Source organism: Salvelinus sp. IW2-2015, unplaced genomic scaffold (assembly GCF_002910315.2).
Source record: "Salvelinus sp. IW2-2015 unplaced genomic scaffold, ASM291031v2 Un_scaffold3636, whole genome shotgun sequence".
NCBI classification, from domain to species: Eukaryota; Metazoa; Chordata; class Actinopteri; order Salmoniformes; family Salmonidae; genus Salvelinus; species Salvelinus sp. IW2-2015.
Window position 1 is genome coordinate 579 of NW_019944913.1, and position 14,000 is coordinate 14,578.

The 14,000-nt window shown below is 39.7% G+C and overlaps 2 protein-coding genes across 2 annotated transcripts in view; both read right to left on the minus strand.

Annotated features, from left to right (window-relative positions):
• Positions 1–1,017: 1,017 nt before the first annotated feature.
• Positions 1,018–2,341, minus strand: LOC112076229 (C-type lectin domain family 12 member B; the record flags this gene model as incomplete). Its single annotated transcript, XM_024143083.2, has 4 exons — positions 1,944–2,341; positions 1,631–1,834; positions 1,370–1,512; positions 1,018–1,137 (listed from the first exon to the last, which is right to left on the minus strand). Coding segments are annotated over exons 1-4 (807 nt in total), but the record flags the coding sequence as incomplete, so codon positions are not given.
• Positions 2,342–10,411: 8,070 nt separating this feature from the next.
• Positions 10,412–14,000, minus strand: part of LOC112076227 (C-type lectin domain family 4 member M-like) — a 46,140-nt gene continuing 42,551 nt past the window's right edge. The window contains exon 6 of the mRNA XM_070441226.1: positions 10,412–10,673. Coding sequence (XP_070297327.1) covers positions 10,526–10,673 — 148 coding nt within the window. The 3' untranslated portion in view covers positions 10,412–10,525. The remainder of the gene's footprint in view (positions 10,674–14,000) is intronic.

The following is a 14,000-nucleotide window of genomic DNA, read 5'->3' on the forward strand; positions in this document are numbered from 1 at the left end:
CTCAATTTGCTAGCTGGTTAAAGTTAAAAGGGGCGGTGAAATCTAACCTAAAATAGGCTACAAATGAAAACGATTTTCTACGGGTCATAAATGAGGCCCTTGGGCCAGCACATGCTTTTCTTTGCAACCTACCATTGTTAGAGAGATTGGCTACAATTCCAACTCGCTACCCAGATATATATAAGCGAACTTGTTTATCAATTTTTAGATTACCATCATGGGAGAGCAGCCAGCGTATGGGCCAAGTAGATCAAATATCTGGTTTGGTTGCTTACTTGAGGCACTACGATGCATTCTGACGTAGCGACATCGCTTTCGTCCTTGGGTGGCCAGCGGTTGCGATTAGATAACCCCCCACGATTGTTTACTGATTCGTAAGACAGTGGTGGTACGGTATCTTTTTCGCTGTAGCTAATAGAGGGAGCATGGAGCGTCGGAGGTATATACCACGTTGATGACGTGTAGTGGGCAAAAGGTCATGTCAGTAATGCTGAAGATCACATGTCTTGATTTCTATTGAAAATCATCCCTTCAGTCTTGTGGCCACACCTTTTCCCTGCTGTGCTCATCAGGTCGTTTGTGCCTGTGTGTTATTATTATGTGGCTAGGTGAGCTAGTTTGTCTCGGACCGAAGTCTAGGCGCGCTGGGTGTTTGGACACCAGAGTTTTAGACACCTGTGTTGGAAAAAGTTTTTTTTCTCTTCTTATATTTCCATTTGAGTCCATAAGGAGAAAAATCTGTGTCTTGTGTTTTGTCCTCAGTGGGTGTGGGGGGGGTTGTCAGGAGGGCTATCAGGTGGCTGACAGGGGGGTGCTCAAGAGGGAGTGAGAGCTGCTGGGCTTGGCTTGGGGTTTTTCTTTTGTCTGTTCTGCTGTGATGTCGACTCTATGGTCAGGGTCTGGTGTGGACTGTTCTGCTGTGGTGTCGAGACTTTTGTCGGGTGCTGAGGTGGGCTGTTCTGCTGGCGTCTCTGTGGGGATGGCCACCTCCCTAGTGGGTTGTTCTCTGTCACATACCATCCCCCTCAACCTCTCCTCCAGCAGTCTGATCCTCTCCTCCATCCCCCTCTCGCTCTCCTCCAGCAGTCTGATCCTCTCCTCTAGTGCTTTGTTCTGCTCCTGCTTCTGCTCTTTCTCCTGTTGAAGTTGTCTCACCACTGTACAGAGTGCAGATATGTCTCTTTCCACCTCCAGCTCTCCTGGTCTGGTTAAGGGGTTGTTGTGCTGGACTGTTGTCTGGGTCTGTGCTGACTGGAGTGTAATCACCTGCTGTTCTAGCTCAACCTGCCTTACCTCCAGCTGGGTGAATTTATCCTTCATTTCTCTCTCTCACTCACTCACTCACTCACTCACTCACTCACTCACTCACCTGTTCCATATTGCTGTTTATGATCACCAGGTCTGCTCCTCTCTCCAGACAGTCCTGTCTGCTCTCTTCCCAGGTTTTCTTCTCAGTAGAGAGGAAGTACAAACTGGAGTCAAAGTATCTCCATCCCTCCTGACAATGCTGTTCTGTTGAAGAGCAAAGTTGAACATGTTGAGAAACTTAGCCAGTATCTTTATACTCATAAACCCATTGATATATAATTACTGTTGATTTTACTTCAAATTTATCACAGTTATAGCTCACCTATCACAAAAAGCTTTGCCTGAATATGGCCTTTCTCTTCAGTCAGGTTGTTGTATCTGGTTTGTAGCTGGTCTCTCTCTTCAGTCAGGTTGTTGTATCTGGTCTGTAACTGGTCTCTCTCTGCAGTTGCGTTAGTCTTATAAAGGGAACAACTCTGTGACAAGTTGTTCCTTTTATCCTCAGAATCTTTGATGGCTCTGTTATCTACAAAGTATTAACACATAGTTACCAGCTAAAACACCAGTTAAATAGGCTTAGTAACCTACACTTCTTACAATTAGGTGATAAGCAATGAACTTGGACACAAACTCACAGTAGACAGACAGGCCTATGATCCCAGCCAGTAGGAGGACACACAGCAGCCCCAGACACACTGCAGCAACTAGGAAGGGTCTCTTCACTGAGCTATCAGGATCTGTGGAGACATACAATATAATGTTATGTTTTGTGAGTGTGTGTGTGTTACCAGAGTACTGGTCTCCTGGTCCATTATTAGGAGCAGTGTATGCTGTCTCTTCTCTCTTGGTGCTGGTCTCACCGTCTCTCAGGGTGTCTGCACTGACGTAGATATCCACAATCCTCTCCTCCATCTCACCTCTATTAAACTTCACCTTCTTGTTCATATCTGGTTCAGCATAGATGACCTTTGACATCTTTAACAATACCTGGGTCTTTCTTTCTATGTAGGTCTACTATACGTTAAGTCTCTGCTTCTAGAATTAATGTGGTGTTCTTCCAACATGGCCACCAGGAGGCGTCGTAATCAATGAGGACACAAATAACACTTTTAAAGTGATGTTTTCTCCCCCCATCTCTCTCTCCTGTTGAGGTGACTTGTGGTTGTTAAAGATACAGCTTCACACATTAAACAGAAATACTATATTTTCAGTCTACAGCTATCTCCTAGCCTGCAACATTAGCCTGCTAGCTAATGTTAGTAGAATTTATATGTTTAGACATTCGTAACATATACAAATTGTAATTCGTAACATGTCATACAAAATGTAAATCGTAACATCATAGAAATTGTAATTTGTAATATAGTGTCCAGCTACAGCTTATCTCCTAGCCTTGCTAACGTTAGCAAGCGTAGCTAATGTTAGTAGAATTCATATGTTTAGACATTCGTAACATATACAAATTGTAATTCGTAACATGTCATACAAAAGTAAATACGTAACATCATAGAAATTGAATTTGTAACATACAAAATGGATCATGGTGTCACGCCTGAACATAGAGAGCCTTTTTATGTCTCTATTTGGTTTGGTCAGGGTGTGATTTGGGGTTGGGCATTCTATATTTTTGTTCTATGATTTGTATTTTTATGTTTAGGCCGTATGGTTCTCAATCAGGGACAGCTGTTCTATCGTGGTCTCTGATTTACGTATTACGTATTATTCTGTACGGATTTACGTACAGAATAATAAGAAATGCAATGAGACCAGATGGAAATACACAGTAGCAATTTGCATTGGACTATTTACATGAACATGAAAATGAATGTTCCACAGTGTTAGTATAACATCCTAAAATACAGAGCTTCAAACATTTCAGAACATTTAACCTCCGTCTTAAAGGAACAACGTTTCCTTTAGGAGATGTAGTATTTAGCGTTTCATGTGTCCTTTTCCACAAGTATATCAATTCAAAAGCTTCCCTTGTTGAAGTAAGACCTATATTTGGAAGACACATTGTATTTGTTTTTGAATATTTAATATCTGTTGTTACAGTTTATTTTACTCAGTTGAATTTTGAGGCCTTGGAGCATGGGCCATCAAACCAACCTCATCCACATTAACATAAGCTAAATTGTTTATGTGGCAAGTGGAAGGATAATAACCATTAGTTTAGACTTCCACGTGTGTCTCTATTGACTACGGTTGTATTTACCAGTGTTCTGAGATTCAGGTTGTTTGTCTATGGTCACAGTATCCTGTTCCACACCTCTTTCCTGTCCACATTAGCATAAATATCCTCAGACTGCTCCATATATGTCACGTTCCTGACCGTTTTCTGTTATTTTTATGTGTTTGACGGTCAGGCGTGAGTTTGGGGGTAGTCTATGTTGTGTGTTTCTATGTTTGTTAAGGGTGACCTGATATGGCTCTCAATTAGAGGCAGGTGTTTTTTATTTCCTCTGATTGAGAGTTCATATTAAGGTAGGTGTTTTCACACGTTTGTTGGTGGGTGGTTGTCTCCTGTGGTCTGTGTATGTTACGCCACACGCGGACTGTTTCGGTTTTGTTTGGTTCGTTTCTTTTAGTAGTCAGTTGTTTCCTGTTCATGCGTTCTTCGTGTTTCATGTAAGTCGTACGTTCAGGTCTGTCATACGTCGTTTATTCGTTTTGTGAATTATCAAGTGTTCGATCTGTGTTTTCTGTTTTTTATAAAAATATGTCAAATCACGAACTAGCATTTGGTGCAATCCACTGCCCTCCTCTTCGTAGAGAGGAGGAAGGAACGCGTACAAAATAAAGTGCTAATTCTAATTGCCCCTTTAAAATATACTGTTACTTATGTACTACACACAGTACAATGGACCATAGATATTAGTTTTATATCCTGTTAACTTTCACGAGCCTCTTACCCCGGTCCGGATCACCCCCACACCCCCACACACTGATTAGCATATAGCATAGCTCACAAGTAATAGTAGCATCTAAATATCATAATCACAAGTCCAAGACACCAGACTGAAAGATACAGATCTTGTTGAATAAAGCCACCATTTCAGATTTTTAAAATGTTTTACAGGGAAGACAAATATGTAAATCTATTAGCTAAACACGGTAGCAAAATACACCACTTTCTAACTCCATCAGTTTCTTACTCTTCACGTGCTATCACCAATTCGGCTAACTAAGATATTTATAGCCACTACCTAAGAAAAAACCTCTCAGGATGACAGTCTGATAAAACTATTTATGGATAGGATAGGTTTTGTTAGAAAAAAGTGCATATTTCAGGTAGAAATCACAGTTTACAATTCACGGACCATCACAAACGACTAGAATTACTATAGAGAGCACACGTGTATGACCAATTACTCTTAATGAAAACATTTCATAAAATAGACAAGCATAGCAATGGAAAGACCCAGATCTTGTGATTCAGACAATATTTCAGATTTTCTAAGCGTTTCAGCGAAAACACAATAAATCGATAGTTAGCATACCACATTAAAACGTTACCAGAGCACGATTCCAGCCAAAGAGCGCATAACGTAATCACCGCCAAAATATATTAATTTTTTCACTAACCTTCTCAGAATTCTTCGATGACACTCCTGTAACATCATTTTACAACATACAATATACAGTTTGTTCGAAAAGGTGCATATTTAGCCATACAAAACCGTGGTTACACAATAAAAATACACTATTAGGAAATCAAGCCTCAATATGTCTGACGTATCTATCGAGTGATCTAGTTAATTGAAGCTAATCATATTACTTGACTAAAAAATACAGGGTGACAGGAATCGAAAGACAAATATAGTTCTTAATGCAACGCTGATTACATTTTTAAATATCCTTACTTTTCAATACAGGGTTCGCCAATGAGCATAACAAACAAAATGGCGAATATGCGTTTAAAATATTTCGAACAGACAACGATTTCATATTAAATATTGCTTACTTTGAGCGTTCTTCCTCAGATTCTTGGGCAATGTATCCTTTCTATTGTGTTAAGTCTTTTCTGGTCGATAGATGTTCCTCTGTCCTAAGAAATTCCACAACGATCGAACGGACCAAAAACGTGCCCAAACTCAGAGTGCACGACAAATAAATTCCTCAAATCGCACTAAACGGATATAAAATTTGCTATAAAACGGTTCAAATTAACCTACATTATGATGTTTTAACAATATAACGACTGAAACAGACCGGAGAAATATTGCTGGTTAGACAACGTCTCATGGAATGAGGCAGGTCGATGTCCTTCACGCTTAGCGCCGACGATAAAAGGAGGTCCTATACATTTTTGTTCTTTTATAATGCTGTGATTAGTCAATCGATTCATCAAAACGTGATGACGTACAGACAACCCAGAGGAAGACGTAGGCAGTGTCGGTTTCTTCATAGCATTCACTGTGCCTATAAAACAGACCCAGATCAGAGGTAAAAATTTCTGAAATACTGACCCCGTCATGAAAAGTGCTGTAGAATTGTTTCTGTACCATCAGAGACAAAATTCAACTTCTATAGAAACTTGAGAAACGTGTTTCTTATCCAATATAACAATAATATGCTATTGTACGATCAAGAACTTTGCACGAGGCAAGTTTAATTTGGAGACAATATGCTGTAATGCGGAACAGCACCCTATAGTTCGAAGAAGTTAAACAGGCTTGCTTTAGTGAACAGTCTGTTTGTGTCTGAATATACGTACAGTGTTACTAGAGATGTAGGAGCACCGTTCAACACCTTAACCCAGTGGTTTGAGCAGACAGCATCCTCAGGAGAGACACAACAGGCAAATAGGAACCACCATGATGAGTGTGTGGATATGTAGCAGGCAGGTTCCCAACTGTCTATGGGTGCATTGTAGTATGTCGTTGGTAACCTACACGTTGGTCCGACTTGTACAGTGAAGGTTTGTGGAGTCATTCTCACCTTCTATTAGCATTGATTTTGTGTGAGTGAGTTTTTCTCTCAGTAACATGTCTGCCCTCTGTTGTGTCCAGGTAACACTGTTTTTCAAAGTATCCCAATCACATTTAATCAGGGAAGCTGTTAGACCGTGTTAAAACTTATTTATGGCGGCAGGGGCCAGTATTGAGAGGCTTGGATGAAAAGGTGCCCAGAGAATAACGCCTGCTTCTCAGTCCCAGTTGCTAACATATCCGGCAATTAATATTAGCATGGATATTATTATACACTGGCTCAAAAAAATGACGGGAACACATTAAATCAACACAATGTAACTCCAAAGTCAATCTACACTTCTGTGAAATCAAAACTTGTCCACTTTAGGAAAGCAACACTGATTGACAATAAATTTCACATGCTGTTGTGCAAATTGGGGGAATAGACAAAAGGTTGGAAATTATAGGCAATTAGCAAGAACACCCCCAAAAAAGGAGTTGATTTCTGCAGGTGGTTACCAGCAGACCACTTTTCCAGGTTCCTATTTCCTGGCTATGTTTTGGTCACTTTTGAATGCTGGCGGTGCTCCACTTCTAGTAGGTAGCATGAGACGAGTCTACACCCCACACAAAGTGGCTCAGGTAGTGCAGTTCTATCCAGGATGGCCCATGTTCAAATGCGAGCGTCGGCAAAAACGGTTTGCTGTGTTCTGTCAGCCGTAGTGTCCAGAGCATGGAGGCGCTACCAGGTGCAGACAGGCCAGCTAACATCAGGAGACGTGGAGGATGGCCGTTAGGCAGAGGAGCAACCAACCCCAGCAAACAGGAACGCTACCTCGCCCTTTTGTGCAAGGAGGTGGCACTATTGCCAGAGCACCTTGCAAAATGACCTCCAGCAAGGCCACAAAGTGTGGCACAAAAAAGGTAAGCGAAGATTTATAATGCTATTTATGAGTTTTTTGTTGACTGCAAAATTTGGCGGTAACTGTCTGGCCTCCTTTTGTGGCTGAACGCTGTTCTCAGATTATTGAATATTGTGCTTTTGCCGTAAAGCTTTTTGAAATTCTTGACAACAACATGCGTATCTTTCATCAAAGTTTATGATGAGTATTTCTGTATTGATGTGGCTCTCTGCAAATTTCCGGATGATGTTGGAGATTGCAAGCGCCAAATGTAAAACGAAGGTTTTTTGGATTTAAATATGAACTTGATCGAACCAAAACAATAGTTATGTGTAACATGAGTCCTATGGAGTGTCATCTGATGAAGATACTCAAAGGTTAATGATTAATTTTCATCATATTTTCTGCTTTTTGTGACTCCTTTCGTTGGTTGATAAAATCGGCTGTGATTCTTTCTCGTGTTTTGCTGACCTAACATAACGTTGTGAGCATGATCTTTCGCTGTAAAGGCTTTTTTGAAATGGACACTGTGGGTTGGTTAACGAGAAGTGCTATCTGTTAAATGGTGTCAATACTTGTATGCTTGAGAATAATGTAATTGATGAGATTTGCTGTTGTATTGATTTTGGCGCCTGCAATTTCACTTGGCTGTTGTAATCGATCCCTTACGGGATTGCAGCCATAAGAAGTTGTTGAAAAGAATATTGTTCCTCATTTAAATCTGTGCTATTGTTATTCTTATTATTTAAGTGATGAGCATAGGTGGGCGCGGCAGCCGTAGCTAGGGATAGAGCAGTTGGACTAGTAACCAGAAAGGTTGCAAGATCAAATCCCTGAGCCGACAGGTACAAAATCTGTCGCTTCTGCCCTGGAACAAGGCAGTACACGTCATTGAAAATAAGAATTGTTCTTAAACTGACTTGGCCTAGTTAAATAAAGGGAAAATTAATTGCGTCCCACTTTTTTGCGGAAAATCAACATGGACATTTTTCTAATAAAACTAATGAAGAATAATTTTAGAGAGTACAGTAGGTCTACATTACTCTCCTCTAAATCTAAAAAGAACAATTATTTGTCTTATTTTTTCTCCTTCTTTATTCTATTTAATTTCTTCTTCCTCCTCTATGTCTCTCTCTGACACTAAGGCTCTATTCAATAGTTCTCTCCCCTCCTCCTCTCCTCCCCTCCTCCGATCTCCTCTCCTCCGTGTCACTGTATCCAACGATCAACATAGTCATTTCTACCAGCTAGCTGATGTTATAGCAACATATGTTTAGGATGTTCAATATGCTTTATTGTATGTTTTTGCAAATTGAACATATCATACACATTGTAATTTGTAACATATCATACTAAAAAATGGATGATGGGCATCCACAATTGATACATACCATTGAAAGGTAATATATCAATATTATAATGGAGTTGTCTCTGATACTACGGAATAATACAAAATGTTTTGAGGACGAGTTGGAAAATACACAGTTTTGGCGAGCTTACAGTACATACTGTAGGACCTATCATTCAGCATTAGTAATTACTATCACATGAGAGAGAGAGCTTCCAATCATGTCATAAATATATGTTTTGCACTCGGTGGTCATCTAGGACTCGTAGCCATGTCATTCATCGCACAGCGTAAGTACTATTATGCATGAAAATGTAATGGAAGATGATTGATCAATGTCTTGATAATGGATGTCATTTTGACAGTGTCTTTAAAGCTGTAGGCTATGTCTAGTAAATTGCAGGAGATGTTTGTATCACAGGTGTCTGATTGTCTGTCTCTCGTGTTGTTTAGGTACTGGACGGAGGACGCTGATAGATATGGGCAAGATAAATGGATATACAGGAAATGACCCTGTACAGACAATGGAATGATGAAAGATGTGCATAATACATAGACTGGGATCATGTGAGAAAGCTGGTTAACAAGTCACCCTATGTCTCTCGTGTCCTCTTCTCTCGCACTCTCTCACTCACTCACTCGACTCCACTCACTCACTCACTCACTTCACTCACGCACTCACTCACTCACTCACTTCAACTCCACTGCATTCACTCAACTCACTCACTCACTCACTCACTCACGTCACCACTCCACTTCACTCACTCACCTCACTCACTCACTCACTCATGTTGATGGTGGATTACAGTGCTGGAATGGTTCAGTATCGATTTCCAAAACTAGTTGAGTTAACATATGAGAATAACTCACATAGAGGTGAATAGTGGTATTACAGACTTGGTCTATGGGCTTAGGGGAGACTTGTTTACAATCCTAGGAGGTGCCTTGGACCTTCTCCTATAATTAGGTTACATCAACATGTTCAGGAGGTCCATGACTACAAACATGGGTCATTATAATGTCCAGACAATAGATGACACAATAGTGACACTACAAACTGCTCAAAGTGGATATTGAGGGTGGGTAGTCTTAACCAGTGAGGAGGAGACGGCGACAGAAACGGACGCAGCTCTGTTCTCTCTAAATGAACCTGATTGGTCGAGGAGTTTTTGTTATGAATTTCATGAATAAATGACTAAACGATGTATACATTTAACTATAACTATAACTAATTGAATTCTACCCTGTTTTTCTATATTGATAAATAATGTTAGTTCATAATGAAGAGGTTATGTAGCATGTATGGGGGAAGAAAGGGATGTCTGTGTGAGTCTAAAGTAAACTAAGTGGATCATTAACCTATGTTTGAACCGACTAAGCTATAACTCTGTGGAGATAAGGGAAGACAGCTCAAGCCCCTCTAGGTTTTACGTATCTGGGGGAGGGACTGGAACTGTCAGCTAAGTGGTAATAAACTATGGAGAGATTTTAGGAGATAATCCAGATATTGTGTGTAAGATATGTGCGTAAGTGTGTTGGAATGGACTTTTGATTAGCTTGTCCTTGTCGGAGAAGAGGAGCGACATTTAGAAAGCTATGACGCTGTTTGTGATATATAACCTAATGTACATGGTTTTTTGGTCAGAGATCTTTTGAGAATAAATGCTATTGATAAATTTGGACACGGGTCTCTGTCTGTTGTATGTAAATAAGAATCTTACAAATTCTTATAAACGGACAGAGTGTTTGCTTTTGTTATAATTAAATTGGTTGACAAACATTTAGGAAACTATTTCCTTCAACAGTTTTTGACTGAAGCTCGTTGAACCACTGAAAATAACAACTTAACTTCCCTCTTTTGAGACCCATATAGCAGAGTCTGATGTACTATCTTCATGTTGACATGAACGCTACAATGTCAGGAAACATTTATTAATATATTAATTTTATTAATATACTTGTGTGCCTGAGTTTGAGACAAAGACAGAGAGACAGAGGCAGAGGAGGAAGTTCTGTGCACTGTGTATGTGGTACAGTATGTTGTCATGGTGATGTTAAATCACTTTCTCACAAATCCAGTTGAGTTTGCTGTCACATGACATGTCATTCCATGACTTTAGAGGACTCTGATCTTCGTGTATCTCAGCACAGTCCTCGTCCCCATTAGGACCTGCATTATCAGGCTGTTTGGCATACCAGTACCTAAAGGGTTAACAACAGTCAGATATCATGGTTATTACCAGTAGCTACAGGGTTAAAAACAGTCAGACATCACATCATAATACTAAATAACATGTTGACATCTTATAGTTAACTGCGTTGACTGCTATCATCAATATCAGTAACATGCATGGAAAAAGGTTGAATGGGGCCTTATTGACAGATTAGTTATCATCTCTCACCCTGTGGTCAGTGGGGTGCCGTCCACCCATTTCCAGGTCCCCTCCTTAACAGACTCAGTCAGACCAATCCAGACTCTCTTCTTGAGGTTGAAGAGAAATGTCTGTTGTTGAGAAAGATAAATTAGCTACCCCCTGCCACCTCTGCACACCCATTTCCTCTCCCTCTCACCTGTTCCTCTTTGCTGTTTATGATCACCAGGTCTGCTCCTCTCTCCAGACAGTCCTGTCTGCTCTCCTCCCAGGTTTTAGTCTCAGTAGACAGGAAGTACAAACTGGATTCAAACTTCTGCCAGCCTTCAGGACAGGTTTGAATATATTGATGAACATACAAACTTCCTTCAATTTATCACACTGAACACTTAATGAAAGAACACAGACTGATGATTAGTTGTGTGGGATTAATGGTAATGTATTACTGTAGGTTTACTCACTGAGATTGGTAAGCCTCCAGTTAAGAAAATCTCTCTCAGTCTGTAGCTTGTCTCTCTCTTTAGTCATGGCGTTGTAACTAGTCTGTAGCTGGTCTCTCTCTTTAGTCAGGTTGTTGTAGCTGGTCTGTAGCTGTTCTATCTCTGCAGATGAGTTGGTTTTATAGGCTATGAAGCTCTTAGAGACCCCATCATCTGTTATAACAACAACAAAGTGTATCAATAAAATAGATAATCTGGTGAATTGTAGGTGAATGCTGGTGAATTGTAGGAATTGTAATTTAAGACTTACAGTAGACAGACAGGCCTATGATCCCAGCCAGTAGAACACACAGCAGCCCCAGACACACATCAATGAGACACAATAACACTTTTAAAGTGATGTTTTCTCCCCCCATCTCTCTTCCTGTTGAGGTGACTTGTGGTTGTTAAAGATACAGCTTCACACATTAACAGAATATATATTTTTCCAGCTACAGCTATCTCCTAGCCTTGCTAACATTAGCCTGCTAGCTAATGTTAGTAGAATTTATATGTTTAGGACATTCGTAACATATACAAATTGTAATTCGTAACATGTCATACAAAATGTAAATCGTAACATCATAGAAATTGTAATTTGTAATATAGTGTCCAGCTACAGCTATCTCCTAGCCTTGCTAACGTTAGCCAGCTAGCTAATGTTAGTAGAATTCATATGTTTAGGACATTCGTAACATATACAAATTGTAATTCGTAACATGTCATACAAAATGTAAATCGTAACATCATAGAAATTGTAATTTGTAACATACAAAATGGATCATGGTGTCACGCCCTGAACATAGAGAGCCTTTTTATGTCTCTATTTGGTTTGGTCAGGGTGTGATTTGGGGTGGGCATTCTATATTTTTGTCTTATTGATTTTGTATTTTTATGTTTAGGCCGGGTATGTGTCTCAATCAGGGACAGCTGTTTCTATCGTGGTCTCTGATTTACGTATTTACGTATTATTCTGTACGGATTTACGTACAGAATAATAAGAAATGCAATGAGACCAGATGGAAATACACAGTAGCAATTTGCATTGGACTTTATGAACATGAAAATGAATGTTCCACAGTTAGTATACATCCTAAAATACAGAGCTTCAAACATTTCAGAACATTTAACCTCCAGTCTTAAAGGAACAACGTTTCCTTTAGGAGATGTAGTATTTAGCGTTTCATGTGTCCTTTTCCACAAGTATATCAATTCAAAAGCTTCCCTTGTGAAGTAAGACCTATATTTGGAAGACACATTGTGTTCTGTTTTTGAATATTAATAATCTGTTTGTTACAGTTTATTTTACTCAGTTGAATTTTGAGGCCTTGGAGCATGGGCCATCAACCAACCTCATCACATTAACATAAGCTAAATTGTTTATGTGGCAAGTGGAAGGATAATAACCATTAGTTTAGACTTCCACGTGTGTGTCTCTATGACTACGGTGTATTTACCAGTGTTCTGAGATTCAGGTTGTTTGTCTATGGTTCACAGTATCCTGTCCACACCTCTTCCTGTCCACATTAGCATAAATATCCTCAGACTGCTCCATATATGTCACGTTCCTGACCGGTTTTCTGTTATTTTTTATGTGTTTGACGGTCAGGGCGTGAGTTTGGGTGGGTAGTCTATGTTGTGTGTTTCTATGTTTGTTAAGGGTGACCTGATATGGCTCTCAATTAGAGGCAGGTGTTTTTTATTTCCTCTGATTGAGAGTCATATTAAGGTAGGTGTTTTCACACTGTTTGTTGGTGGGTGGTTGTCTCCTGTGTCTGTGTATGTTACGCCACACGGGACTGTTTCGGTTTTGTTTGTTCGTTTCTTTTATGTAGTCAGTTTTCCTGTTCATGCGTTCTTCGTGTTTCATGTAAGTTCGTCGTTCAGGTCTGTCTACGTCGTTTATTGTTTTGTAATTATTCAAGTGTTCGTCGTGTTTTTCTGTTTTGTTTATTAAAAATCATGTCAGATCACGAAGCTGCATTTTGGTTCAATCCCTGCTCCTCCTCTTCGTATGAAGAGGAGGAGGAACGCCGTTACAATATAAAGGCTAATTCTAATTGCCCCCTTAAAATATACTTTGGTACTTTATGTATCTACACACAGTACAATGGACAGTATATTATGTTTTATATCCTGTTAACCTTTCACGAGCCTCTACCCCGGGTCCGGGATCACCCCCCACACCCCCCACACACTGATTAGCATAGCTAGCATAGCTTCACAAGTAGATAGTAGCATCTAAATATCATTAAATCACAAGTCCAAGACACCAGATGAAAGATACAGATCTTGTGAATAAAGCCACCATTTCAGATTTTAAAATGTTTTACAGGGAAGACAAAATATGTAAATCTATTAGCTAAACCGTTAGCAAAATACACCACTTTTCTAACTCCATCAGTTTCTTACTACTTCAGTGCTATCACCAATTCGGCTAAACTAAGATATTTATAGCCACTAACCAAGAAAAAACCTCTTCAGATGACAGTCTGATAACATATTTATGGTATAGGATAGGTTTTGTTAAAAAAAGTGCATATTTCAGGTAGAAATCACAGTTTACAATTGCACCGACCATCACAAGACGACTAGAATTACTATAGAGAGCAACGTGTATGACCAATTTACTCTTAATAAAACATTTCATAAGAATAGACAAGCATAGCAATGGAAAG